The sequence below is a fragment of the Bubalus bubalis genome, chromosome 4 (genome assembly GCF_019923935.1).
Source record: "Bubalus bubalis isolate 160015118507 breed Murrah chromosome 4, NDDB_SH_1, whole genome shotgun sequence".
Taxonomy (NCBI): domain Eukaryota; kingdom Metazoa; phylum Chordata; class Mammalia; order Artiodactyla; family Bovidae; genus Bubalus; species Bubalus bubalis.
Genome location: NC_059160.1, coordinates 11270508 through 11298254, shown reverse-complemented (window position 1 = coordinate 11298254; position 27747 = coordinate 11270508). Strand labels below are relative to the sequence as shown.

The 27747-nt window shown below is 53.1% G+C and overlaps 1 protein-coding gene and 1 long non-coding RNA gene across 16 annotated transcripts in view; one reads left to right on the top strand and one right to left on the bottom strand.

The window, feature by feature from the left end:
* CACNA1C (calcium voltage-gated channel subunit alpha1 C) overlaps positions 1-27747 on the top strand; it is a 463540-nt gene that overhangs the window by 323487 nt on the left and 112306 nt on the right. For 10 of the 14 annotated variants that reach the window (XM_044940916.2, XM_025282935.3, XM_025282924.3 and 7 more), the window contains exons 6-8: positions 7168-7326; positions 15300-15496; positions 21784-21887. In XM_044940916.2, the coding sequence (XP_044796851.1) occupies positions 7168-7326; positions 15300-15496; positions 21784-21887 (460 nt within the window). Of the gene's footprint in view, positions 1-7167; positions 7327-15299; positions 15497-21422; positions 21527-21783; positions 21888-27747 lie in introns of those variants that run through there. The other 4 variants (XM_025282934.3, XM_025282923.3, XM_025282927.3 and 1 more) reach the window with 2 other exon arrangements.
* LOC123333175 lies at positions 23208-26444 on the bottom strand. 2 transcript variants are annotated; one of them, XR_006550340.2, is made up of 5 exons: positions 26315-26444; positions 25451-25540; positions 24154-24329; positions 23954-24017; positions 23208-23601 (listed from the first exon to the last, which is right to left on the bottom strand). It is a non-coding gene; the product is annotated as an uncharacterized LOC123333175 (long non-coding RNA). The 2 variants fall into 2 exon arrangements; XR_006550341.2 differs by having other exon boundaries at positions 23208-23555.

The following is a 27747-nucleotide window of genomic DNA, read 5'->3' as shown; positions in this document are numbered from 1 at the left end:
GATGAGCTGTTTCAAGAGTTTTTTTAATTTAATTTTATTTTTTGCCCACTCACCATGCAGCATGAAGGATCCTAGCTCCCCAGCCAGGATTTGAACCCATGCCCCCTGCATTGGGAGCATGGAGTCTTAACTGCTGAGCCACCAGAGAAGTCCCTGTAGTAGTTTTTTTCTGCATTTACTGATAGACTCAGGATTTTGTTTGCTAACGTGGAGAAGTACATTTTAATCTGTTATTGAAGTATAATGCAGTGGTTAACTTGATGGAGGAGGAGCTACTACCTGGAGGGGCATGATCGAGGCTTCATAGAACCGGCGATGTTCCATTCCTTGGTTGGAGTGACAGTTACGTGGCTTCATTTTGTGATAAATTGTACCTAGTAACATCTTCCTGTCTTATACGTTTCTATTTGTATATCTCGCAATTTTTTCCCCAAATGTTTAAAACAGAAGAAAAAGTGCAGGCCCAGGCATCTGTCATTGGCCAGTGCCAAAAGAAGACTGCCTCGTAGGTTTCCTGTAGCAGAGACAGTCATCACCCACAGGAAGGCAGCAACACGGGCAGTGAACCTTGATCCAGTCACCTCCCTTGGGTCAGCGTCGTCATGCGAGATCCACTTTTGAGGAGGATGTTGAGGCCCCGCGTGGGGCCACCACCTGCCTCGGCACACGGTCAGACTGTCATGAGGGGCATTGGCTGACGTTGCATGGACAGCAGCTGATAGTGGAGGGTTTGCAGTCCCGTCGGCTTGATTCTTTCATTTTAATTCTATTTTATTTCATTTGGGGTTGTGTGGGCTCTTCACTGGGGCATGTGGGATCTTAGTTCCCCAACCAGGGATTGAACCCACGTCCGCTGCATCACAAGGAGCATTCTTGACCACTGGACAACCAGGGAAGTCCCCAGGTTGGCTTGGTTTTTAATTCCAGCTCCAGGTGTGTTGTCCTGGAAGAGCCATCCCTGTTACCCAAGCCTCAGCTCATTTATCTTGCTCAAGACGGAGATTCAGCACTTAGCATGGTGCTCAGCACAAGCTGCGTCCTCAGGAAACTGGAGCTACTATTTCCATAGTCTCCATTTAGCCATATTTACTTTCTCCTAGTATCAGAATTTTTAAACTAGTTTTCCTTTGAGCTCCTCTTTCCAACTCATTTTGCCAATACAAACAATTCAACGTGAAGGTTGATATTTTAATTACCCTTATAGTTTGTAATTTATTAGGCAGCAGAGGACCCGCTATCCCTTTTCCAGGTCAAAACCCTCCTTTCATGCTCACTGAAGCTCTTGTGGGATGCAGAAATTCATTAAGATGGAAAGGTTAAATTAAAAGTAAATGAAAATGTCTAATGAGTAAAGACATTTTAATAAGAACGTGCAAAAAAATAACGAAGCTAGAGACTGAAGGGAGCCATCCACGCAAGAGCTCTTCCTCCCTTCATCAGGCACCTTGAACCTCTGGGTGACAGGCTTACCCCTTAACCCAGGAGAGAACTATTGCCTCCCTGGTTCTAAATCTATTTGCTTTTGAAAACCACTAACCGTAGTAGGCCATTAAAAAGTGTCCATTGCTTCATTAGCCAGCGGAAGCCACAAAACGTGATCTGTGAGATTCCTCAGGGCTCCAGTTTCTAGCTGGTACAAACGTGTTGCTGTAGAGCAGGAATAAGGTCAGTCGTCTCAACTTGATGGTGATGGTGATGGTGATGGTGATGAAGGTGGCGATGAGGATGATGATGATGACAGTGACATTAAAGGTGATGATGGTGGTGATGATGATATTATAGGTGATGATGGTGATGATGATGGTGATGATGATGATATTGAAGGTGAGGACAGTGATGATGCTGATGATGTTGATCATGATGGTGATGATGGTGATGATGGTGATCACGATGGTGAGGATGGTGAGGATGAGGATGATGACAATGTTGATGATAATGATGATGTTTTTGATGACACAGATGATGGTCACAGCCACACATGCTAATAGGAACAAGCAGAGATGACATCGGATGTCTGTCGTCAGGAGGCCTTCCTTGGGTGCAGCCCAAATTGTTTTCTCTGAAAGTGACTTCTGCTTCCTCACAATTCCAACAGAATTAGTAACTGGATTCCCAAATCTTCCAGAAATTTTTCTAAGAGTCAAAACTAAACCTAGGAGAGCATGAGGCTGGCAGATGAGGGAGCTGGGGTTCCTGTATACCCAGGCAGGCCATCTTCCATGTGGGACATGCAGGCCCCTCCACTGGACCCACCCAGCTGCCCACCCAGCCAGGTCCTCTTCCCCTCCTGCTCAACCTCCAGCTCCTGTGTCACTGCCCGAGGACGTTCCCTCCACCCTCTAGCCATGGGAGTGGGTGGGACCTTCATGACACCCTGTGTCTTCCTTGAAAGCACTTAACTGGCTCGTGATTCCATGTCGATTAAGTGGTTATTTAATCCATGTTTGGCTTCTTTATAAGCTCTTTGAGGGCAAGGCCTCCAGGCCTCATACTGATCACCTGCCCCCATCCCTGGGGCAGCAGGTGGCCCATGGAACATAGTTCAGCAAATGACTTTGAGTGAAAACAAAGGCATTGGGTGTGGTGACCCCAGAGTCCTCCCATTCCAGACAACTCTGGTCCATCCATGAGAAGCTTGTACCCACCACCCAGTGCTAAGCCCAGACCTCCCCCTTTTCAGTGATCCTCAGCATCACTCCCTGTGGAGTTGCAATCAGGTCTCCTGGTCGTTTCTGTTGCTTTCCCACAGCTTGGTAGGAACCGTTGAATCTGAATAGTTGGGGCGTGAATGTGTCTTTGTAGCTGCCAGCCAAGAAGCTCTAGGTCCACCCTGAATGATGAAATCCAACCACATCAGCAGAGACCTCTGAGTTGGGGTCTTCAGTGGTTTCTCCCCGCCACCCGCCCCTTTATGCCACGTGACCTGGATCTGCTTCAGACACACCTGCATGTGCGGTTCGGCCCTCAGGTCTCATGGTCCTCTTTTCTGGAATCCAACTCATAGAATAATTGCCACCCCTCCCCAGCAGGTGACAACCTGCCGTCACCCCCAGGGCCCTCACAAACCATCTCCTCACTGGAGTGTGGCTGGATGAGAGGATCCTGACCTGATGAATCAAAAGAGCCGCTCTGCCCTCAGCCACACATCATCCAACACCTCCAGGCCAGTGTCAACATGGTCTTGAAGGAAGACGCCAGGGCTGGTTTCCATAATCGACGGTTCCTCTCAGTCTTCTAAGGGAAAACATCATGCTTTGCATACTCAGACCCTCTACATCTTCCCTTCCCCTGGAAGTCTGAAGTTGTCCTCAGCAGGAAGGCAGACAGTGGTCTGGGCCTGACAGCAGTGTTGAGGGAGAAGAGGAAAGGCAGTGCATGCAGCTCAGCTTCTTCTCCATCCTCACCTGATTGCAGCATCCAGCGAAGCTGCTCCTTCGAGTCCCGTCTCCCTGAAAAGCTGGGGGCTGGGCTTCCTGGGGTGGGTGTGGGGGTGGGCAGGTCATCCCTCACGAGGAGGCCACCCACATGAGCTGCAGATGAGAGACTAGACTCCCAGGTTATACGTTGTGTGCCAGATGGAGCTGTCTGCTCCATGTTCCTGCTTTCACCCTAAGTCCACCTGTGTTTGTCAGGTCTCATGTCCTTATTTGGGGCCAAGAGCACATACTCACCATGGGCGTGGCCCTTAGTGATCTCATGTGATCGTGTCCACGGGGCCCTTAGTGGTCTCCTGTCCTCAAGGTGCTTCCAGGCTTGTCTGGATCCATACCTCCTCAGGGACCCTGCTCATTGTCTCATCTGAGGAAAGCACTGGGGTGCAGAGATGTCACTGAGTTTTCCAGGTTGCATTGGGAGCAGGAGGAGCCTGTTGCGGGGATAGCTATGAGCCGGTTCCTAAGAGAAGCTGTTGAGACTTAGGTCTTGAGAGCCAGTTATGTGCGGGGGTGCTGCAGAGAGTGGCGCTGAGAGAGGGGCCCTGGTAACACCTGTACACCCCTTCCTGGCTGCTGCCAGCAGTGGGACAGTGGACAGGGGCTCGAAGCCTTTGCTAGACTGGCCTCAGAGGCAGTGGGGCCCCCTGGAAGCAGGGCGAGGCCCCGCCTTCCCAGAGGATGTCACGAGTGCGTGCTATTGCTTCACCGATGCGGGTCTTTGACGCTGAGGGGCAGGGCCAAGGCACATGGAGGCACTGGGCACAGTCGTGCAGCCCCAGCCTGGAGTCAGGCCACCAGCACTGAGCCCTGTGCCGCTCCACCAGCTGTGATGCTTAACCTCTCTGGAACTCACTCTTCTCCTCTGTAAGATAGTTACTGACAGTATCTACTTCCTTGGTTGTGCCAGGGGGGTTGGGGTCATCTTCCTGCCCCAGCAAGTCTTCATGCCACGTCAATGAGGGCTGGGGGCTTTGGTGCCCTGGAGTCACTCTTCATCCACTGGCTGAATCCCCGCCAAGGCTCCTCCTCCACGAGCTCATCCAGTCACTGCTTGCATCCCTCGGGAATGGGAGGCTCACTGCCTCTCAGAGCATCCTGCTCCACCTTAGGTCTGTTTCTTGGACAGTCTATTTGTGTTGAACCTGAATCTTCCTGGTTGGCCCTGGCTCCAATCCTGTGGTCATGCTGAATGCCACCACTCTCCTTCAGAACAGCAGGTTAAATCCTATGAAGGTCATTGACAGCCCTCTCTGTGCCTGTGTGCTTCCCACTCCACGGGTCTCGTCTTTTCCCGATGACACCCCTCGGTTCTCTGGAAGATACTTGAATGAACAGCATGACTTCTGAAAGCAGCCTGTGCACTGAGTCCCTGCTGCATGCCGAGGAGCACAGATGAGAGGACGGGCGGCTGGGGCTGTGCATCAGGCAGGGAGCAGCATCCACGGGGGAAGAACACGTGCAGACACGGGGAGGCTGCAGCTGGAGAGTGCGCTGTGGGCCGGAGTCAGGGGCCATCACCTGGAGAACGTGGGTGGCAGCGCATCAGAAGACTGGACACTGTGCGCTTGTGCTTTGGAACGAGCATCCCAGCTGCGACGTGAAGACAGCGAGCTGAGTGACCGACCCAGCGGCCACAGTGTCCAGTAATGCACTCCAAGAGGCTGGGAGTGCCTCCCTCCGGGGGTGGGACCATGGATGAGTTCTTTTTTCATCCCCCTTCCTCGTGTTTTCTCATTTCTCTATAATAAGCATTTCCCATATCCTTCATGATGAACATGGATTATTTAGGTAGTAACAGTTACTTACACTTTCTAAAGTCCTGCAAAAGCGAACTGGCAGGACTTGGTACAGTTGGAGGCCCAGGTCTGATCTTGGTGCTTGGGGAGGGAGGTGCCCACCACTCTGACAGGGATGGGTGGGAGCAAAGCATCCATCAGGAATCCTACGGCCCCGATGGTGGCCAGAAACACAGGCGTGACTTCCTCTGGGCATCTTCGCAGCCAGGCCTGCAGGCCCTGGGGGCTCCCCTGTCCATTTGCAGAGCTCCCTGTGCCAGACTCGGTGACAGCAAAGACCCCATTGCTTGGTGATGGCAGCAGCAGTCTGTGCTTGGCTGTCTCAGGCCACATGTGCTCAGCATCAAGCAAAGTCTCAGCGATAAAGGGCCAGGAGAGCCCACAAGTCCCCATGTTCACAAAACTCAGCCCAACGTGGGAGGCGGGTATCAATGTTTAAAAGCCACTTAATGAACATGTGACTGCAAATGGAGACTCAGCTCTGAAGGAAAGGAGTGGTTTCCAACAAGACCTAGAAGAAAGGGGGTGGGCCTTGGGCCAAGAGCAGAAGGATAAGCTGAGGGAGTTACGGGAAAGCGTCCAGGCCAAGCGAACAGCGCAGACGATTGGGCGGGAGGAAAGATGGCAGGTCTGAGTCTGAAAGAAGCACTTTTGGATCAGGAGTCCAGAGAGGGTGGGGCCTTGGAGGGCAGGAGGACCCTCCCCATCCTGTGTCCCCCTCTTCTCTGCCACGTTCCCCTTGTGGCCTGGACAGCCTCCTCTGGGGATGCCCCCAGCAGTCACCCCAAAAGCCAGTGTGCAGCTCGGCTGTCAGCTTCCTCCGAGGCTCTGCACACCTGGCCGCAGTGTGTACAACCTGCTAATTAACAGAATCCCTTGGATAGGAAAGCATCATGTTCTGCGGGGAGGCTGCAAAGCCCTCTCATTAATTCGCAGGTGAAATTATTCTGGCTTTTCTCTTGCTTTGCTTCCTCTCCCCAGCTCACTTAATGGCTGGGGTGAGTCCTCCCAATTAGACTTGTGAACCCCTCTCCTCCAGGTCATGAAGCCTCAGGGACCCCCTCAGGGCACAGGGAGGGAGTGCCCAGCCTTCGGGCACCAGCGCCAAGGGCAGTGGGGGCAGAGGGGGTGACACCCCCAGTGTGGGAGAGGAGGAAGTTTATTCCTGGCTGGTGGATGGGTCTGAGACTAAGTGCCCTGCGGGGATGACTCAGAGGTGGGGGTCCTAGCGTCTGTGTGACCCTCCACACAAACAGCCTGGACAAGAGGCAGGGAGCCAGCCCTTCCCCCACTTCTGTCCTGGATGTGGAGACGGTGTCCCCCTGTTGACAGAAGGCCTCCTGGCACCTGGAGGAGGTCTAGGGGGCTTGCCGGCAACCACATTTACAAATGAACACGTGCAGCCTCTTCTCTGAACGAGGAACATTCGGGGATGATTTTAAGGTTCAGCTTATAAGCAAGGGGTCCTTCTTCCTGTAAGACAGCAGCATAGGCCTGAAACCCCTGGGCGCTGACAAGACCTGTTGTGAAAAAAGCTTTTTACTTACTCTTTTTTCCCTGAAAGGATCAGGGGACTTCAGAACCCATTTGTTGAGGTGACACATGCAAACCAGAACTCCCCCTCTAACCACGCTGAAATGCGCCAAGACAACTCCACCTCCATCACTAGGATCGCTCTCCTCCTCCCCAGCTGAGAGGCCCTTGGAAGGACAGGATCTGCCCGTCCTGCCCTTTGGACATGGCTCCCAGGGAGGTTTGCAGTCAGGCCCACCTGGATCCACTCCCGCACCCCATCCAGGTGTCACTCTGACTGTGCAACCTGGAGCCTCAGTTTCCTCACCTGAAACTGGGCGGCGAGACTCTCATGGGAGGCGAGGCTGAGCAAATGGCCTGAGCTGCGGGCAGCGGGGTTGACAGCACGAGCTTTGTCGTTGCAGGTCTCCAGGTGGTCCTGAATTCCATCATCAAGGCCATGGTGCCCCTGCTGCACATCGCCCTGCTCGTGCTGTTCGTCATCATCATCTATGCCATCATCGGCCTGGAGCTCTTCATGGGCAAGATGCATAAGACCTGCTACAACCAGGAGGGCATTGCAGGTAAGGCAGGAGCCATCCTTCCCAGCCGCTGGGGAGCCCTGCCTTTCGGCATCCGCATTTCCTCTGCCAAGAGAGGCAGCAATTTTATTTTATCTCTAGGGTCTAACGTCTGTGTTTACTAAAATGAGTCTTTGTTAAAATAGCTAAACATAAGCTTTGTCCAGCACTGCTGTGTGTGTGTGTGTGTGTGTGTGTGTGTGTGAGTCACTTCAGTCGTGTCCAATTCTTTGAGAACCCATGGACTGAAGCCCGCCAGGCTCCTCTGTCCATGGAATTCTCCAGGCAAGAACACTGGAGTGAATAGCCATTTCCTCCTCCAAGGCATCTTCCTGACCCTGGGATCGAACCCATGTCTCCTGCATTGCAGGCAGATTCTTATCCATCTGAGCCACCAGGGAAGCCCTGTCTGGCACTGATATGCACTCTCTAAACAAGGTGCTTAGCCAACGCTGAATTTGTTAAGAATCAGAGCTTAGCTGGTGACTCTGTGTCCCCTCGTGTGACTTATCATCAACGGTGCTCTTGGGAGGAAGCCCCGCTCAGCCGGTAGGCTCACAACCGTGCGTCCTTCTCACCTCCAGGGTGGCCTGGCTCCTCTGCCTCAGTGTTTCTGCCTCCTGTCCGGGGGCCCCCAGTCCAGGTGAGGAGGACAGCCTGTGACAAAACTCCTTTCCTCCGGGACATGTGGCTCTCCACGTCCCTCCCCTAAGCCAGTGCGTTTAACGAGCCGTGCTGCTCACTGAGTTCACCCCGGTAGGACTGGAGTTTGGGCTGGACAGACACCCCACAGACTGCTGTCTTTAGCTCCTAACATCTCAGCTGGACTTAAAAAAAAAATTTTTAATAGAAATTGACAAGGCTTTTAAACAGACAAAGTAGTTTAGCACAAAAAGCTTAATTAAAACAATATACTCCTCAAAGGAGTGAGCCGTGTTCAATATATGTGACTTTTTTCAAACAAGATCTTTCGTCTTAGTTTTTTGGCTTCTTGGAGAAGAAAGGGGAGCATCCTCTGAAGCCTTGAAGGACCCTCTGTCCCCTCCATGTCCATCACTTCTCACTCCCCTCGACCCAGGCAGTAAACTAAACCCAAGCCCCTTGCCCTGGGGTGTGGAGGAGACATTCAGTGGAGGGAGTGACATGAATTATTCAGAAATCAAAGCAGACCACCTGACCTGTGTGGTCTGGTCAGCTTGGACCCCTGATCTGTGTGGTCTGGTTCGGCTTGGACCCCTGATCTATGCAGTCTAGTTTGACTTAATAGATCAACTGGGTCTTTGTACCCACCACAGTTGAAACAAAACCCCCAAACTGTGTTAGAGATTCACACAATTGTTTTAACTTTCTTGATGGTGAGTCTAAGAGGAGACCGTTTTTTCACTGTAGAGAGCATTTCTTGGGTCATAATTATATAAAATAAACTGTCATTAAAAAAAAAAAAAAGCTCTTTTAAAATGGAAGGAATTGGGTCTTGACTTTAGCTAAAATTCTGAGATTTTCAGCCTTGCTTAAAGAAATACCCAATATCACAGTGAGTAATGTTCTCCCCCTTTAATTCAAAGCCTTCTTTTTTGAGGGGCTCCATCTGTAGCTGCCCTGAACCAATACATTTACACTGATTGTGTAGCTTCCTTAGGGCTCATCCTAAGACCTGCCTGAGAGCGAGTGTAGGACATATAACATTCATGCCATCATATTAAAATGGTCATGACCTGTCTGACCCAGACTTCTTAGGCCGGTGTAGGGATGTCAGGTTTAGAAGACCCCATCAACTGGGCGATGGGCCATGATTGGGCTCACCTGAGCACCAAGAGGGCAGGAGCATGGTTAGATTCCCACTGAGCAACCCGCTCCCACGCGGCTATGCTCCCTGAGCTGAGAGAGACACTCATACACACCCCCACCTCGAGGAGGCTTCTGCCCCGAACGATGGGGAGCAGCCAAGGCTGGTTTCCCATGGGCGGCAAGATCCTGTGGGGCTGCGCCAGCACCGCCTGGAAGCCTCTGACTTTGTGGTCAGGCCGTCAGTGGTCTCAAATGGCCAGTAAATGGTGGGTGTGTTGGCCCAGGCCACGGGGCTCTTCTGTGCTGGATGGGACGGCCGTAGGCCTGACGAGCCCTCCAGTGGACCCTCTGTTCTCAGGGAACGGCAGGACTGGCCTGGCCGGGTGGATGGCCAGTCTGGAAACACACTGCTGTCCATCCCTGAGGGTAAACAGACCAGGAAATGTGCCTGCTTCCTCCCAGAAAATGCCCGGATTATTTATCTGATGTTTTATCTCCCCCGCCATCGGGTTCAGAAGAGAATCGGCCCCCACTGCAGAAACTCAGTCAGCCAGGGAGCCCAAGGACAGACCCCAGGGACATGCTCCCAAGGGAAGAGCCCTGCCAGCCACACAGGAAGGGGACCTCGTTGTGCATGGAGCCAGCCCCCCATGGGGAGGGTGCCCAGGACACTGGCTGCAGAGCCAATTCGCCCAGTGCCCTGCACCTAATCCTGGGCTGGTCCAGGGACCCTCATCCCACAGTGGTGGGGGCTCCTTCCACCCACTCGGTGACCAGCGCTGACAAGGAGGGACACATACGGGAACCCGGACACGCTCAGCACAGCCAGAGGGTGGAGGGCCCAAGCCTGCAACTTTTGACCCCAGTCCCCCTTTGCTTTGGAGACGTTGGCATCACCTTTGGAATGGGTGTCTTTTTTTAATTTTAGACTTTGGGTTGAATTCCTGAATTTTTGGGCAAATTGAGATTATGCTAAAGTGCCTGAGTGTCCTTATCTTGGTTTTCTTTTTTTTTTAAGTATTTATTTATTTAAAGTATTTATTTATTTGACTGAGCCAGGTCTTAGTTGCAGCATGTGGGATCTAGTTCCCTGGCCAGGGAATGAACCTGGGCCTTCTGCTTGGGAGCTAAGAGTCTTAGCCACTGGACCACCAGGGAAGTCCCTGTCTTGATTTTCTTAAGGGATTTTACATCCAGTGATTTTTTCACACTTGAGACAGCTCTGTGAGCGTGTAGACGTGAGGAAACCTTGGGTGTCGAATCCACACCGAAAGCTCTGGGCTGCTGGTGGACTGCTTTTCCGCCCCTGGGCTGCCCCTTCCAGTCCCTGAAGACGCAGCCTTTGGAGACACACATTCCCTGATTCTGGAGGCATCTGCAAGGCGCCTTCCTTGTTCCTCAACAGACACATCACCATATGTCCATCCTTTTTGTCTCTGGTTGTCCCATCTGTTTAGTGGTGCTCGAGCCAGGTCACTCTGAATCGCTCTCCCAAGCGCAATAATTACCCCTGAGACTGGAAGAGAGCTGGTTGGCTGAAACCCAGACATGAAATCACTTTCTCTCTATTCACTCCTCAGATTTGGGGCCTCAGAAAGTAACTGGTTTTGTCTTTGGTCATTTCTCCCTGGAGCCCTTTGCTGGCGTTCTCCCAGAGTCCCTGCTCCTGATGGTGTTAACCACACTTCAAAAATCTCTCTCATTGTCACCTCTATTCTTCTGCCACAGACTTAATTTGGAACTTTCCAGAATGACCCCTCCTCTCTCACTTCTGCTTTGAAATGGGGAGCCCACATGGCTTCAGCTCTTTTTCCAACCTCACGCTTCCATCTTCCTCTCTGGGAATTCACGGCTCTGCAGAAAACCCAACATATCTTCACGTTTAGATTAATTTCCCCTCACCCTCCAGGGCATGTTGCCAGGACCTGCTGATCTGTGTGTGTTCACATTTTCCAAGTGTTCCCTTTAGTGCTTTTTATAGACACCTATTTTTACCAGATTGTTATTGCTCCTTAATTGTTCTCGAATCTTTTTTTTATTATTGTTCAAGACCGATTCAGGATAGCAGAGAGGCACTTGATCCTGCAGACCAACCTTCTGATTTATTTATTAATCATTTATTAATGAGATTGGTCCTCTCTCGTTTATTAATGAGATTGCATCCCCTGGACGCTGTTTTCTTTCTTAATGAGATTGCGTCCCCTGGATGCTGTTTTCTTTCCAGCATCCATTTATAAAGCCCCGAGAGCCATGCTCCTCCCTTGAGGACACTCGGAACCCACTCTAGCAGCCTTCACCTTTTCCTCATTTCAGTTCTGAGGAATTGGAATGCAAGGAAAGCTATCAGATCAGGGGTCCTAGTGCAAAGATTAGCAGCATCTTTACTGCACTAGAGAGCAAGACCTGAGAAAAAGAAACCCAATTTTCCGCCTATGTTGTTCACCTTCTCTTTTGTCTTATCTTTCATCTTCCCAGCACTTTTGTCACAATGACTGAACATGTCATCATCCCAGAAAGCCATCACTAGACCAGTGGACCCAATAAAATTTACGATCTGTTTGGTTCCTGGGTTTCCGGTTCACTTACTCTCAATTTCTAGGTGCTTGTCATCCACTTTCTTATGCATTCCTTAGGTCTGAGGCTCACTTTTCAGGTTCCACCCTCTTACAGCCTCCCATTACTTAACCTGACATCCAAATTTGCAAAGACTTCAAAAGTTCAGAAGTCACCAAAACAGACCGAAGTTCCTTTCCATGAAGGGGGTCTCCTGGGGGCCAGACCCCAGGGTAGGAAATGGTGCAGACTGTCGTCCCCCATATGATTCAGGGACCAGGGATCCCCTGGGTCGTTGCACACACACCTGACCTGGAGCACCAGGCCTGGAACAAGCCAGGAAGCTGCTCTGCTCACAGCGGCCCCAGCCTGTGGAAGCTGGCCAGCCAGCTGTCCATCGGTGGGCGAGCGGATAAACCCACAGTGACCTGTACGTCCGTGGAAAGGAACAGACCACGAAACAATGATGCCTCGTGAAAAAATATGGACCCAAAGCCACCTAGTGTGATTCCTTCCACATGAAATTGCAAGGCAAGCAGATCCGTAGACAGACGGCAGGTGTGACTGCCGGGGGCTGACTGCAGACGGGGCTCGGAAATTTGGGGTGGTGGAAGCGTTTCCAAATGGGTTTGTGGTAACGGCTGGATGGCTCTATAAATTTACTAAAAATAACTGAGCTGTCCATGCTCACTGATGACTTGTCCGGCATGTAAATTATGTTTCGATGAAGCTGTTGAAAAGAGAGAGAAAGGCAAAAAGCCAAGACGACACAGGCCAGCGTGTGTCTCCAACCGCACAGCTCAATTCATACCCCAAAGGGTCACCCTCAGTGAAGACTTAGGATTAGTATTCCTCTGCTGTCATCCTCTGGGGAGTGAAAAGCTGTAATATGAAGCCACAGACTGAGAAGCAGCCCAGCAGCCAATAGCCTCGACATCGAAGTCCTCACCCCCAATTATTTGGATTTGCCAGAAACCAGAGAGGACCCTGGTGGCCTGGAGTCTCCGAATGAAGGACGACAAGCAAACTTTCTCTCTGGGGGCACATCCTCTCTGCCATTTGAGTTGTTTGCTAGAACGAAGGTCTGTTCTGTCTATCCCTGTTTCTTTCTACAAGCCCAAGACGATGCCCTTAATTTCTCAGAGTTCTGCAAATTCCATGCCGTTACCTCTCGCAACTGGGACCAAGACTCTCAGTATTTTACCAAAATGGAAATTCTCAGCTCAGCCAAGTCTAGTTCAATCCACCAGTGACCTCTGCATGAAAAATAGCCTAACTCACTGATTTCCTGGCACCTCTTCCTAGAGCATGGAATTAGCCTGAGCACAGCCTGCAGCCATGGGAGATGTTAAGCTGTTTCCTGGAAACGCCAAGAGGGCTCCATACGGGGGAGCATTCTTCCCATCCCCCATGGCCGCTCTGTCCTGAGTAGAGGTCCAGACGGTTTTTCTCTCCTGAAGACACTGGAGAAAAGGGCAGGAGGCAAGATTCCACGTGTCATGACCACGCAAAATACTGCAGTGGTGTTGTTCCTAGGGGCTGGGATAATGCTCTGTGAAAGTGAAAGGGAAGTCACTCAGTCGTGTCCAACTCTTTGCGACCCCATGGACTATAGCCTACCAGGCTCCTCAGTCCATGAAATTTTCCAGGCAAGAGTACTGGAGTGGGTTGCCATTTCCTTCTCCAGGGGATCTTCCCAACCCAGGGATCAAACCCGGGTCTCCTGCACTGCAGGCAGACGCTTTACCATCTGAGCCACCAGGGAAGCATAATGCTCTGTAGGGGTTACTTTTTGCCTTCAGAATTTGTTCTCCGTCCTTCATCAAGAAGGCATCCTCTGCTGTAGAGTGACCTGCACCCCTGGTGAAGCAGCATGTTACATGCTGCATGGACCTGTGGAGAGTCAGAAAGTGTCACTGGGCAGGATCTCTGGCCAATTACGTGAAAGAACCTTCCCATCAACAATACTGAGGGATCCTGAGAAAATTATAATTGAAAAAGACACATGTACCCCAAAGTTCATTGCTGCACTATTTACAATAGCTAGATCATGGAAGAAATCTAGATGTCCATCGACAGATGAATAAATAAAGCAGCTGTGGTACATTTATACAATGGAATATTATTCAACCATAAAATGGAATGCATTTGAGTCAGTTCTAATGAGGTGGATGAACCTAGAGCTTATTCTACAGAGTGAAGTAAGTCAGAAAGAGGAAGACAAATATCATATATTAACATATGTCTATATGGGATCTATAAATGGTACTGATGAACCTATTTGCAGGGCAGCTGTGGAAATGCCGACATAGAGACAGACTTGTGGATACAGGGGAGGAAGGAGAGGGCAGGGCAAATGGAGAGAGTAGCATGTAAACATAGACACTGCTGCTGCTAAGTCACTTCAGTCGTGTCCGACTCTGTGCGACCCCATAGACAGCAGCCCACCAGGCTCCCCCATCCCTGGGATTCTCCAGGCAAGAACACTGGAGTGGGTTGCCATTTCCTTCTCCAATGCATGAAAGTAGCATACGTAAAATAGATGGCCTGTGGGAATTTGCTGTGTGACACAGGGAGCTCAAACTGGGGCTCTATGACAACTTAGAGTGGTGGTTTGGGGTGGCCGGTGGGAGGGAGGTTCAAGAGGGAGGGGACATACGTATGCCTATGGCTGATTCATCTTGATATATGGCAGAAAACAATACAATATTTTAAAGCAATTATCCTTCAGTTAAAAATAAATAAATTTTTTTTAAACATACTGGGCAGGTGGGATGAATTGGGAAATTGGGAATGATTGACATGTACACTATTAATACTATGTATATAATAGATAACTAATGAGAACTTAGTGCTCTGTGGTGATGTATATGGGAAGGAATCCCAAAAAGGTATGTATGTATACCTATGGCTGATTGGAGAAGGAAATGGCAGCCCACTCCAATGTTCTTGCCTGGAGAATCCCAGGGACGGGGAAGCCTGGTGGGCTGCTGTCTATGGGGTCGCACAGAGTCAGACACGACTGAAGCGACTTAGCAGTAGCAGCATAGCTGATTCATTTTGCTGAACAGCAGAAATTAACATAGCAGTGTAAAGCAACTATACTCTAATAAAAATTGTTGGGTTGGCCAAAAATTTCCACAATATCCTACAGAAAAACCTGAGCGATCTTTCTGGCCTACCCAATAATTTTTTGAAAAAACCCACAATGCCCTCACCCTAAACTCTGGCATTCCCACAGAAATGTCTGCAGATACTTGAGCACGAAAAACAGAAGTTAAGGCCTCCCCTCTGCGTTCCAGGATGCTTTTACTCAGAGTGGTAGCCTCATAGTCATGTCTTTCTTGGCCGTTTGACGGGCAGCCTCGCCTCTGTCTTTGAAGTCAATACAGGTTAAATACAGTTTTACAACACTCAGCTGAAAGCACTGACCTTCTGGATTGACGACAGCCTGAATGAAGACCTAGGGCTGTGTGTGTTCGCTTGTGTACGGGGCGCTGCTGTGACTGTGCTCTGCGCTGTCGCTGCTGGGTTCTTTGCCATCCCACCCACTGATTTTCTAACTTCTCTCTTCTTTCTCTGCCCATCCCTCTCCCCCACCCCCGCTTCTTCATCTCTTCCCTTGGCCACTTGAGATGTCCCAGCAGAAGACGACCCCTCGCCCTGTGCCCTGGAGACAGGTCACGGGCGGCAGTGCCAGAATGGCACGGTGTGCAAACCAGGCTGGGATGGGCCCAAGCACGGCATCACCAATTTCGACAACTTCGCCTTCGCCATGCTGACTGTGTTCCAGTGCATCACCATGGAGGGCTGGACCGATGTCCTCTACTGGGTACGTGCCGGGGCGGGTGGGGCGGGGAGCATCCGCCTTCCAGGGACGTGCAGTCACACGCACACCGGGAGGAGTGAGAACCTTGATTTCTTCCAGGTCTTGCCTGAGAAACAAACCCCATGAGCCTCTCTCTGCTCACCAGCCCAAGAAAAGCGTCACCTCTCATTTGTCCTCCACAGTGGGAAGTACGGGCACACAGCCCATTGGGGATACGGCCGACCCGACACAAGGGTCCTCCTGTAGGGCTTCTCCCGCCCCGTGCGTGTCCTGCCCGTGTCCCCAAGGGAGCGGGAGGGCACACGTTCAATTTCTAGGGCTAAAGAGAAAACTCAGGCCTGGTCTTCAAAGAGGAAAGCATTTTTATTGAATTGTGCAGCATCGCAGCATTCTATTGTGTTTTACTTCTCATGTTGATCTTCCCTCGTTATATCAGATAGTCCATCAGACAAACGCATAGCCAGCCTCTTCACTCCTGACAGAATGCTCTGCTGGTCATGTGATGCGTATTCAGAAATGCCACTTCTCAAGTGCCAACCAATCAGCAGTAGATCTCCTTTTACCTTAAAGATGCCCTTTTATCAGCCAGCAGCCAACACGACTTTGCCAGCGTCCGAGCTGTCGAGGGGCAGGTTTTCGTGCAGCCTGCCCCACAGGCAAACACACCATATTTGATCTGTCTTCATTCTGGCAGTCAAGTCCATTATTTGTAAAAAAAAAAAAAAAAAAAAAACAGAAAATGTCATTCTTTGTAGGATCTCTTACTTCTACGTGAGAACTGACTTGCCAGAGCCTAGCGCTGCACTCCAGTGTTTGGGCAGAAAATGCTTGTTGTCAGGCTTGAGAAAACCATCGCGCCCAGAGTTTTGCAAATAATCAAGTGGATTTGGCTGCCCTGAAAACAGTCTAAGAGGCTGTTCGGGGAGGGAGGGATGCCAGGCTGCCAGACTGGGAAGAACCAGAGCCAGGAGAGGTGTCCACCTCCGCCCCAACCAGGAGGAGGAGTTCTGGAACCTCTCAGAGATGCTCTGCACACTGTGGGCATTGTGACCGCTAAACTGTTTTCAACAATTCAGAAGCCCTTTTCTCCCAGTTTCTGGGGGCAGACTGAGACCCTGCACTGCCGTGAAACGTGTGCCTCTCTTCATAGAACCAGTTTAAGCTTGCCTGTGTGCCTGGAACCCCACCAGTGATATTCAGTGTTCCCTGCTTGATAGGGGGTGCCTGGAGTCCTGAGGATTCAGACACAATTACATCCAACTCAGGGCAGGGAAACCAGCTAGACTGCACGAACAAGGGCGGTGCTGCGGGAGCGGTAGAGCGGTCATGCAGCTTCACTCTCAGAAAGACACAGGTCTCATCGCCTCTCCCTCCAACTGAGATGAACATTGGCACACAACGGAGGTGCTGTGGGAGCGGTAGAGCGGTCATGCAGCTTCACTCTCAGAAAGACACAGGTCTCATCGCCTCTCCCTCCAACTGAGATGAACATTGGCACTCATGTCCCAGGCCCATACTCAGTAAGAACTTGGTTTTGAATAATTTGTGAGACAAAGGGAGATGAGCTTACTCTATCCGGGCAAGTTTAATTTCTTTTAGCAAAGCAGATAGAATTCAGAAAGTATAATTTCTTTTAGCAAAGCAGATAGAATTCAGAAGTGGCCCTAAGAAGTCCTTCTACCTTGGGTGGGTCCCTCTGGCCAGCCAAAGACAGAGACGTCCTCTGCCAACGGGCATCGCAGGACACGTGGTCGTGTGGGACTGGGCTCGGGGGCCTCACCATACGAGCTCCAAACCCAGGCCCTACGTTGCCATGGAAACACCTCTCATGGCATCAAATTGAGGGCAGGACGGCAGTGGGTGGGTGGGTGGGGGTGGGGGAATAGGTATAATTTACTTTGCTGATGGCCTGATGTATTTTTGTGATCCTCGTTCATCCCTCCCTCCTGCTTCCCACCCCCCCAGCCAGATGTGGTCCAAGGAGGTGCTGTCGCAGTGACAGCCAGAGTGGGGGTTGAGAGGAGCTCGCCCAGCAACCAGCAATTTTCAACAGCTGTGTTGTGCCTTCCCCCTCTTCCCCCTCCAGTGCAGGGAGGTGGTGATGAGCTTGGGCAGGGCATGGCAGTGTCAGAGGTGGGGACAGTCCCCAGCCCATGGGACAGCCTTCCCCTGACCTTCCCAGCACCTTCCTAAGTGACTGAGCTATGTGTGCATGTGTGTGTGTGTGTGCGGGCACACATGTGCATGTGTGTGCACATACACACACACACACCCCTAAAGGCGAAAGGGAACCTCCCGGTGGGTATTTTGAGGGAGCCCCCTCCTAGCCCAGAGCGCCTGCCTGCTCGCTCTCTGCTTCTGTACTCTCTCTGGTTGCTCCTCCTTCCTCTCCTCAGGCTCCTTCTCCAACACCACAGACTCTCACACCCCTCTTTGCTTTCCTATAAAACATGGAGCCCTCTAAGCAGGGAGGGGCCCGCTCCCCCACCCAGTGCAGCCGGGGGACAGACGCCAAGGGTCGGCCGGGGGACAGATGCTGAGGGTCCAGCCAGGTGACAGACTCCGAGGGTCCAGCTGGTAGACAGACGCCGAGGACCAGCCAAGGGACAGACACTGAGGGCCCAGCCCCAGCACCTGCAGGAGCTCCCGAAGGTCCCCACGCCCTGTGTCTATGGAGGGCGGGGCACAGGGCATCTGCAGGGAGGCATGAGCGTCCCCTGAGCCCCAAGCAGGGCTCCGAGCAGGATTTCGGGCACCTTGCACTTGAGGACTCTCAGTGCCTCAGCAACTGTCCATGAAGGGGACTCTGTTGACCTCTGTTCATGAGGCCCTCTGCCCGGGCCCCCAGACTCTGCTTCCCGTGTGACACAGGACAGCCATCTGGCCTGTGTCCTGGCCTCACCTCCTCCACCAGCACTCATCCCCCCTCCACTTCCTGACACCTCCTGTTTTCCCCAGTTGGTTTCTCCCTGACCAATTCTTCCGCTGATTTTTAAGAATTAAAGATTCAGCTTAAAACTAAAATTAAAAGGACTTCCTCATGAGAAATCACAAAAAGGAAAGATGTGTCTTTGGGAGCTTCTGCCTCAGTTTGGCTCCAGCAGGAATGAAAGCATAAGGTTTTAACTTTGCATAAGTCAGTTTTCAGCTCCACACTCACACATGTGGACATGCTGGGAGGACATTCCTCACACACATGCACTGACACACATACATGCACGCACATACACATGCATGTGCATGCATACACACACATATATGCACACACATGCACACATATACCCATAGATACACACTCGCACATGCATACACATACGCACACGCATATATATACATACACACACGAGTGCACGTGCACACACATATATGTACGCACCATGGCCACTGATCTCTGGCCTCGGCGATGCTGAAATATCCCTGGTTTATGAGGAAGGCCTTTTCCCTCCAAGCAGGTAGGTGTCCAGCGAGCAGAGCTGGGGAGCTGAGCTCTACCAATGACCAGAGAGCCACTCAGGGTGAAAAGTGGAGAAGAGTCTTCATCACCCAGATACGGCACCTGGCTCTAACAGGGATCAGATAGAGAAGGTGTCAGGGTCCCTGGTACGCCCAGCCCTGAACCCTGAGTCTGCCCTAGGTAGGGCATTACTGCTCAGCACCCACGCAGCTTTAAACAGAGAATCTGTTACCTAAACAATAAACTCCTGGTTTATAAACATATTAAGAAGGGAATTCTCATCTCTCAAAGCTGTAATTTGTTTACTTATTAGGTTTTGTTTTATTCATTTCACTGGCATTAGGCAAGTTCTTATTACTCAGTAATTCAATTGAACACACATTTAGTGAGCATTTACAGGGCCCCCAGGCCTGCGCTCGAGGAGTTTGGGTCTAATTGGAGAGACGTGGACACAGAAATGTGGCTCCCCCGCAGGACCCAGCGAGAGCAGGGAGGGCTTCCTGGAGGAGGCAGGGTTTCGCTGGCCCGTCAGTTTCACTGAGTGGGGAGCAAGAGAGAAGGAAAAGCCAGCTTTGCACCAGTTTAGAGACTGGACAGAACCGTGCTCTGGGCTCCCCACACATCCAAGAACCAGCCCAGCCCCCTGTGATCTCACCAAGCACCAGAGGCCCACCTGGGACAGCAAGGTCCACAGGCCTCCACTCCACGCCCCACTCAGTGGGGGTCCCGGCCGAGTCCTGGAGAAGCTGGTTTTGTCGGTCTCTGGGAGTGGTGGGCCTGTGGCAGATCCACACCATCTGGGCCTTCCTAGTGCCTGAGCAGGCACAGAGGGGCAGGAGGGGTCAGGTGAGACGGTCCTCTGACTTGCTGCTCCCCCAGTGACCTGTGGGTGGACCCCGTGTCCCACAGACAAGGTGACACGGGTCAGGGTTTCATCTGGCCACCACTCTGGGCATTGGCTTTCAGGGCAGAGCTAACCCCGCCCTCTGATAACAATCCCCATAATGCGCTATGATTTTAAAGGCTGCACCTCCTGCCTGCGATGGCAGGTGACAGCCTCCCATGCTCCCCAAACTGCCCAGCCCTTGGGGACCACAAGGCCTTGGATAGGGCACCAGACCCAAAAGGTCCCCTGGAGTCAGCTGGGGTGGAGAGAGGCCCCCAGAAGATGGGGCTGGAGTCAACAGTCCTCCTATGTTTTCTTCCGGGGGAAACGTGATGTTGGATTTGAAGGTTCGAGGTATGGTTCCCTCCAGGAATTAGATGTGGGAGGAGAGGAGGCGTGTGTTTCAGCAAAACCTGGTTACTGGTGAGGTCCCGGCTGAGGGGCTGCAGATGTTGGACCCAGGAGGGCCTCTCTGCACACCCACCCGACAGGGGCTCAGGGAACAGCTGGCTTCAGAGTCTGAGCAGACCTGTCCTTTTTCACCTCTAAGTAAGGGTGTCAGCAATCTGGGTCATTCTTTAAAATATGGCTTTATTTATTCTTCTCTCCTGAATAGCTCCGCACGGACTGACTGAAGCCATCCGTCTCCTGCTCCCGCACTGCCCTACTTCAGGCCGCCCCAGAGCAGGGGGCCCAGAGCTAAGGTGGGGGTGCGAGGGGGTGCAGAGAGTCACAGCCTCTGTCCTGCCATTGCTTTGAAGGCTGGGCTGTGGACCAGCGGGTCTCAAGCCTAAGACACATCAGATGCGCCCGGGGCTTATGAGAACCTGGGACGTCAGGCGCCCCCAGTGTGGGTGCAGGGCCAAGGGGTGAGGCTCCAAACTAGTCCCCAGGTCCCCAGGGAGGGCGACACTGCTGGCCCTGGGCCTCACCTGCAAAACCACAGATGCAGGTCATTCAGGAAGCCTGTGCCCTGAGGGATTTTGGAAACCCAGGGATGTGGACCTCCCACGGGGTCTCCGTTGGCTCATGTTTGCCAGAGCTGCTCCCTGAGCACCAACCCCGAACCACCGTCCTCCCGGCCCGTGGCCTCTGAAGCCAGTGACACAGTGTGGTCATCAGCACTCATCCATCCAGTCCCCTGGGTCACTCCCTGAGGAAGGCGTCTCCCCATGTGACCCCAAAGCCTCCACCCCAGCTTGTCTGCGAGAGCTGAGGCCAGGCCGCAGTGACCGTATAAACCCAAGTGAGCAGAAACCATCTCTTAGGGAAGAAAGCACTTTGGAGGTGACCCAGCTTCTTAGACGAGTGAACAGAAAATATTGGAAGGAAATTCTGTTCCCCCGAAAATAAAAGGGCAGAGACAGCCGGGCAAGGTCCCCACCCGCCCCGAGGCAGAGCCGCCACGGTCCTTCCCGCTTAGGTCAAGGTCACAGGGTGTTAGAGTCAAGGTGGCGCTGGGCGACAGTGGTTTCCCCCAATCTCTGCTCCTCCCTCCTGGCCTCTGCTCCTCCCTCCTGGCCTCCCTGCCTCCTTGCTGTGAACTCACTCCTGCTTCTCTCTCTCCTCACTATCCTTGGTCTTTCCAGATGCAGGACGCTATGGGCTACGAGTTACCCTGGGTGTATTTTGTCAGTCTGGTCATCTTCGGATCCTTCTTCGTTCTAAATCTGGTTCTTGGTGTGTTGAGCGGGTAAGCTGAGTGTTTCTGTCTCCTCGTCACGACGCAGCTGAGCAAGGCCCCAGGCCCCGTGTACCCGTCACCAGGCCCAGGAGAACAGAAACTGTCTCGCTTCAGCCGCACGTGCGGACCGCTGGCTGGGCAGGCCGCTTGGCCTCTGGTGACCTGGAGGCCCCGGTCCCAGAGCCGTCCGGTGGCACCGGGCCCGGGGTGGCGGGCCGTGCTCGGCTGCTCCCGGAGCTACACTAACTCTGACCCCGTTCTTCCAGGTCAATGATGCCGTGGGAAGGGACTGGCCCTGGATCTATTTTGTCACATTAATCATCATAGGTTCATTCTTTGTTCTTAACTTGGTTCTCGGTGTCCTTAGCGGGTAAGCAGGACCAAGCAAGAAGGTCTCGACTTTTCCATTTACCTCATTTTACTCTTTCTGCTCTTCCTGGCTCTATTCTTCTGGCTCTGATGAATCTGGGACATGGGCCAGCCCGGGAGCCTTAAAGTGAATGTCCTTGGCCTGGCTGGACAGAGGTCAGAGGCACAGGGAGGAGCCCCCCTGGTTTGGGCTGCAGTGAGAGGTACCCAGGCCCATCTGTCTGCTGCCAGCCCTGCCCACACCAGGCTGGACTGTCCAGGTGGGCAGGATGCTTCTCCAGGGACCTCGGGGGCATCTGGGCCCCTTGGTTTGGCAGAGGAATTGGAGGAAGATTCGTGGGCCGTCTACTCTGGCCCTCGTAGCAGCCTAGCAGATGGGCACCTGGGCCATCTGTCCAGCCTCCGTCTAGGATCACTGGTGGTGAGGACTCAGGCCCTCTTTACCCGTGCTGACTGGGCCAGGAGTTCGAGCTAAAATGCAAATAAACCAAACAGACCGAGATTCCCCTTCTCCTTGGCTCTGATCGCAGCCTGGGCTGCCCCGTCTGTGTCCCCCTCGGAAAGGAAGAGCACTCAGCTGTTTAAAGTTCCCGATTACAGGAGGACAGAGGAGACCGAGCACGTTTTCCTTCAACTTTTTCTGCCCAGCTCCAATATGAAGCCCTCCTAGTTTCAGCCTTGGTACAGATGAAGTTAAAAAGCGGTTGAGGCAGCAGGTGGGGGGCCCTAGGAGCCCTGGGCAGTCACCCCTGCCCCACAGCCCCACTGGACATCTCGGCTCCGTTTGTTCTTTCCAAGCCTAAGCCAGCCACGCCAAGGCCACCCCTGAAGGCTCCCGTGACTCTCTGCTCCTGCACCACCTGGGGGAGGGGCCACTGCTTCACAGCCTTTCCTCCGTCTCTGGGGATGTGTGTATCGGGAAGAGTCGGCCAAGGAGGAGGACGTCCCCCCTCTCCTGCCACAGTCCAAGGCCCCACAGGAGTGTCAGGGTCGGCCCTGGAAGTGGGGAAGGGACAGGGTCCATCCTGACCTCACCCCTCCCCAGCAGGAGGGCCATCAGAGGCCCCGTCACACTGGCCACACAGTGGAGGGTCCAGCACCCTCCGTCAGTGTGACAGCAAAGCACAGGACATTGGGTGCCCCCATCAGCTGCCTGGAGGGTGGAAGGGCTTCCATTTTTGTGTCCAACACAAGAAAATGGCCTGTTTAGAGGGGGTCGTCAGGGAGAGGGTTGGAAAAGTCAAACTCATCACCTCTCAGGGCAGAAATGCGGCTGCTCCGGTGCTGGCCTTCCTGGAGGTAGGAGGTTCTTAATGTCGCTCACCTAGCTGACAAAGCAGGGACCGTGACCCCAGCCCCTCGGTCACCGTGACGGCGGTGCGTGGCCGTTTACGTCAGCTCCTTGGCGGGCAGCAGGCGCTCAGCAGCGGCGCCATCCCTGCGGCAATGCTGTTCCTACCGGGGTCGCTGTTTGCTCGGTGCTGTAGGAGCTGGACAACTGAGCGGGGCCATCCCAGGTTAGACATGCTGCTCTCTGCTTCCAGGGACGAGGGAAGGGCCCCTGAAGAGCCGTGTGGCTTGGAGGGGTCCCCTCGCTGGTCAGTGTCTGCACGAGGCCCTGTCCCATCTCCCCGTCACTGCCCGCAGACGAACGTTGAGTGAGTTGGGCCTGTGATGTGCCAACTTCTCAACCTGGGTAAAGGTGGCTCCACGTCCTCCCCCCAGAGATTAGGAGCAGGTCTGAGCAGTGAAGTCCCCCCAAAAATCTGCAGCGGAGGCTGAGGCGTCGACCTTGAAGCCCCCTCGAGCAGGGGTCTGCCTGGTCGTGCTCGGCCCCCCGAGGGGCACTCCTCCCCAGAGGTCAAAGTGGAGTCGGCTGGCGGCAGTGCTAGGGGCAGGCAGACTGGCCTTAAAGGATGGGTCTCAGCCCAGGCCCATGGGATTCTGGAACCCAGATCCACTCTCCTCCTGGGAGCTCAGGCCTCGATCGGTGTCCCCAGACCCCTCCCCACCCCAGCCCCCCAACACTGCTGCACCTCCCAAGCTTCCTGGGCCCCAGACACTCACTTTGCCTGGACGCGGAGTGTCTGCAGGAGAGCAGCTCCCCTTCCTGGCTCATCCAGAGGATTGGCTGCCCAAAGAGAAGCCCAGAACCAGACTGTTATTGACTGAGCCTGTGTGGCAGTGACCCCGTCTCAACCAGTCAGGATAGCAATGTGCTAGTTCCCCCACCACTCCCCCCAAATCACAACCATATGCCCGCTCACCCCATGGCCAGCCTCCTGGAGTGCTTGGAAATGTCCAGGAGCTCACCGCGAAGCCCCTTCTTGGGTCGGTGTCCACTGTGAGGAGTTTGTTTGCAGGCTTCAGGCTTGGCGTCCTTGGTGGATCTGCTCACGTGCTGCCCACGCTGCCCCGAGAGCTGATGCAGAGCACATGTCCACTCCACAGGGAAGAAAAGTGAGCTTTATATGTGGAAACTTCCCCAGTTCTCACAGGTGGGGCCTGGAGGATCAGGATTTAACCCCCACATGTGGACCCACGACCTCTGCTCCCATCCCCCACGCTCCACCATCTCCAAGCCCATCAGCCTGGTTAATCCCATGACTCCAAATTATGGCCAAGATGCAGCAGGGAGAGGCCACCTATGGGCAGATGGGGGGCCAGACCAAGGACCAAGGGTCCTGGAGGAAGCTGGAGAACCCCTGCCCTGAGGACCTCAGGCAGTCCTGAGCTGGAGGCCGGCAGCTGGTAAATGTAACAGCCCTTGAGGGAGAACAGACCCTCCACCACCCATGCAGCTCTGCCATCTCGAAGTGTTTGGAGCTGGTGGCTGGGACCCTGAGTCCATCAGTTAAGGATATTGTCCTTTCAGAGCCCAGCAGGGTGACTCATCCTGGTATATTCCTCCCTGCAGTCATGAAGGAAGGGCTCAGGGCGCTTGGGGTCTCCTGCTCAGGAAGGCAGGAAAGCAACTCTGGAAAGCCTCCATTTTAAACGTGGAAGTCAGAGATTTTGGTCACTGGAGGGTTGGGCATCCTTTGTCTGGAAACCTATTCCTGCTGAGGCCAGATGGATCCATGTAGCTATCCATCTTGTGGATCTTTTCAAAATGCTTCCACGTTCGTAACCTGTTGATCCTCATAAGTCTCAGAACCTCCAGAAATCTCGCCTCCCGCCCATTAGAACAGTGACCGCAACCACAAGATTCTGGAAACTGCACTAGAAGTTGCAATAGAGTGAAAGTCACTGGACCGTGGATTCTGGTCACTTTGTGGTTTTAAGTTGTTGCAAACAGAGAAGACGTATGTCTTCAGGTGACAAGGGGCCTGGGGTCTCTTAGAGGGTGGGCGCCCAGCTCTTATTCCGCCGGGAGATAAGGCAGAGGGCCTGAGGGTGCAATGGGCACATTGTGACATGGAAACAGCCCTGACCACCAGCCACAGTTAAGACCCACGTCAAGAAGAAGCAGAAGCGCCAGACAAGCTGCCTTGCAGCTGGAGTGGAGGTGATGCTCACAACTCCCAGCAGGGTTGGTCCAACACTGAATTCGTGAACACTCACCTCTGTTCTTCGGGGGAAATACTGGGTTAGGTTCCTGTGAGCCTCTGGGCACAGCCTTGTCATCAGGACACAAGTTGTTGTTATGTGCATCTACGTGAAGGCACCTTGTTTAAGGCATAGTGTTGGTTCGTTCACACCACACTCTCAGCCCACAGCTTATAACTCAGGCCTGGATGGAGCTTGTCAGACACTTGAACATTCCCTGGAGGCACCTCCCAGCCCTCAAGCACATAGGGTCATAGACCGCATAGCAGCTTCGTGCTTAAGAGGACATTTAATCAGAAAAATCACAACAAAAAGCACGAAATGCGGGAGACATGGCATCAGATGGGCTGTAAAAAGGCCCTCGTTTGCAGTATGAGCTGCACCCAGGAGGTAGAAGCCCCTTGTCTGACCTCGGCCGGGACCATGACCCCAGATCCCGCCTTTCCACATGTCTGCAGTGACCACAGTCTCACCATGGATGGCATGACTAACAAGGCTTAGAGAGGAGACAGGTCTACAGACGCAGAGTCCATAGGTGATGAGGACTGGCTACACCGGTCATCACAAGGCCTCGAGCCCAAGCCATGGCACCAACAGACCTTCCGCATGCACCACTGGGAGCTGTGCAAACCGCACACCCAGAGTGGGCTCTCTACCACATCTGTGCCATCAGCCACTGCGGGCACAGGACGTGCCCCTGCCTTCAGACAGACGCCGCATGACTGACCCAGCAGTGTGAGATATCAGAAAGGAGATGAAGAGAGCCAGGTGCTTCCGTCCTGCAAGTCCCCTATGGCGTGAGGCCTGGAGGGGGAACCCCATCCCTCCATGTGCCCTAAAACCCTTGAGGACCTGGCCATGCTGCTTCTCCTCGCTCACCTCACCCCCAGGAAAACTTATTTCCTCATCTCCTGGGGATGTCTGTATGGTTCCCAGAGGTCTCGGGTATGGATGGCAAGCTTCCACTCTGAAGAGCAGATGTCACCATACATGACTGGGTCAGCTCACGGCTCCAGGAGGAGGAAGACCGTAGCTACTCAGTCCCCTACACCCCAAGCCTGCTGCACAAGGAACAGAGCTCCCAAGGGTGGGAGGTGGGGTGGAAGGATGGTCAAGGGGGCCTGGAGTTGCAGTCTTGGGAGGGGGCGCTCTGTGAAGTGACTCCAGGCAGCGAGCCCACAAGCCGGAGAGGAGTGGTGGGTGGGAGGGCTGGGGCCTCTCTCCAGGCCCCTCCCCAACAGCAGGAGCTGAGGCCTCCCTCCACGTGGTCAGCGGGCAGCCGGGCCCCTTTTACCCGGGGAAGGTAGGGGAGGTGCCAGCAGCTGGCAGGAAGCCCAGGAAGAGCAAGTTCAATCAGGCTGGAATTGGATTCAATCAGAGTGAAGGAGAACATCCCGTCCCAATCAGAGCATCATCAAAGCGGCAGTTGGCAAGAATTAGGAGCCCACGTCTCTCAACAGATATGTCCCCAGACCGTCCCAGCCCTACCCCTCATGGTAAAGAGTGAAAACTGAGCTCCAGCAGTGAATGCAGACCCTGGACAGTGGGTGTGGGGGCTCTGGAGCTGAGTTATCCTGCCCCCTGGCTCACCCTTGTGCCCTGCCTTCCACGATGCCTGCCTGTGGAGTGTCTGCTGCTGCAGAATCCCTTCAGGTGGACTCTGCAGCCTCCCACCCTTAACTGCGCCTCCACCACCAAGAGAAGGAGTCGCGTCTCTAGGAAGAAGCTGAAATGCCCAGTGCGTCCACACATACCCCGGCATCCGGAGTACCACAGACTGAGGCATGCACTGCTATTTATTTAGAAAAGGCACAGACTTGCTTCGAGAGTGAGACCCAGCCTCCTCGACCCCCTTCTTGGCCACCAGCCCCTCCTGGCTCAGAAAGTGAATTCAAAGTCAGAGAGAAAATAAGGACAGAGTCACAGAAAACAGGAAAGAAGTAGACACTCTCCAAAATTCTTTAATAGGCCCTTCTTCCAGCAAATCCCAACCCAATTTTAGCTTCTACTCATTATTGCTTGAGACTGAATACCCCATTTAACTTTTATATCGTCTTGACTTTATACATTTTCCCATTCTGATTAGATTTCTTTTTTAACCCAAAGGGCAGCCACAGGACATTTTCTTGTGTTTGGAACCCTCTTTTGTCTCCTTCATTTGGGAAAGAACTTTCTCTAGATTAGAAACCCTCCAGGCTTGCTGAACCGGCAGAACATGCCCTAGAAATGAGAAGGGGAGGAGAGGTGAGCTCTCCTGGGCCTGACCTCAGTGACTATACCGGCCCATGTATAACATGGGCTCTTTGAGAGGC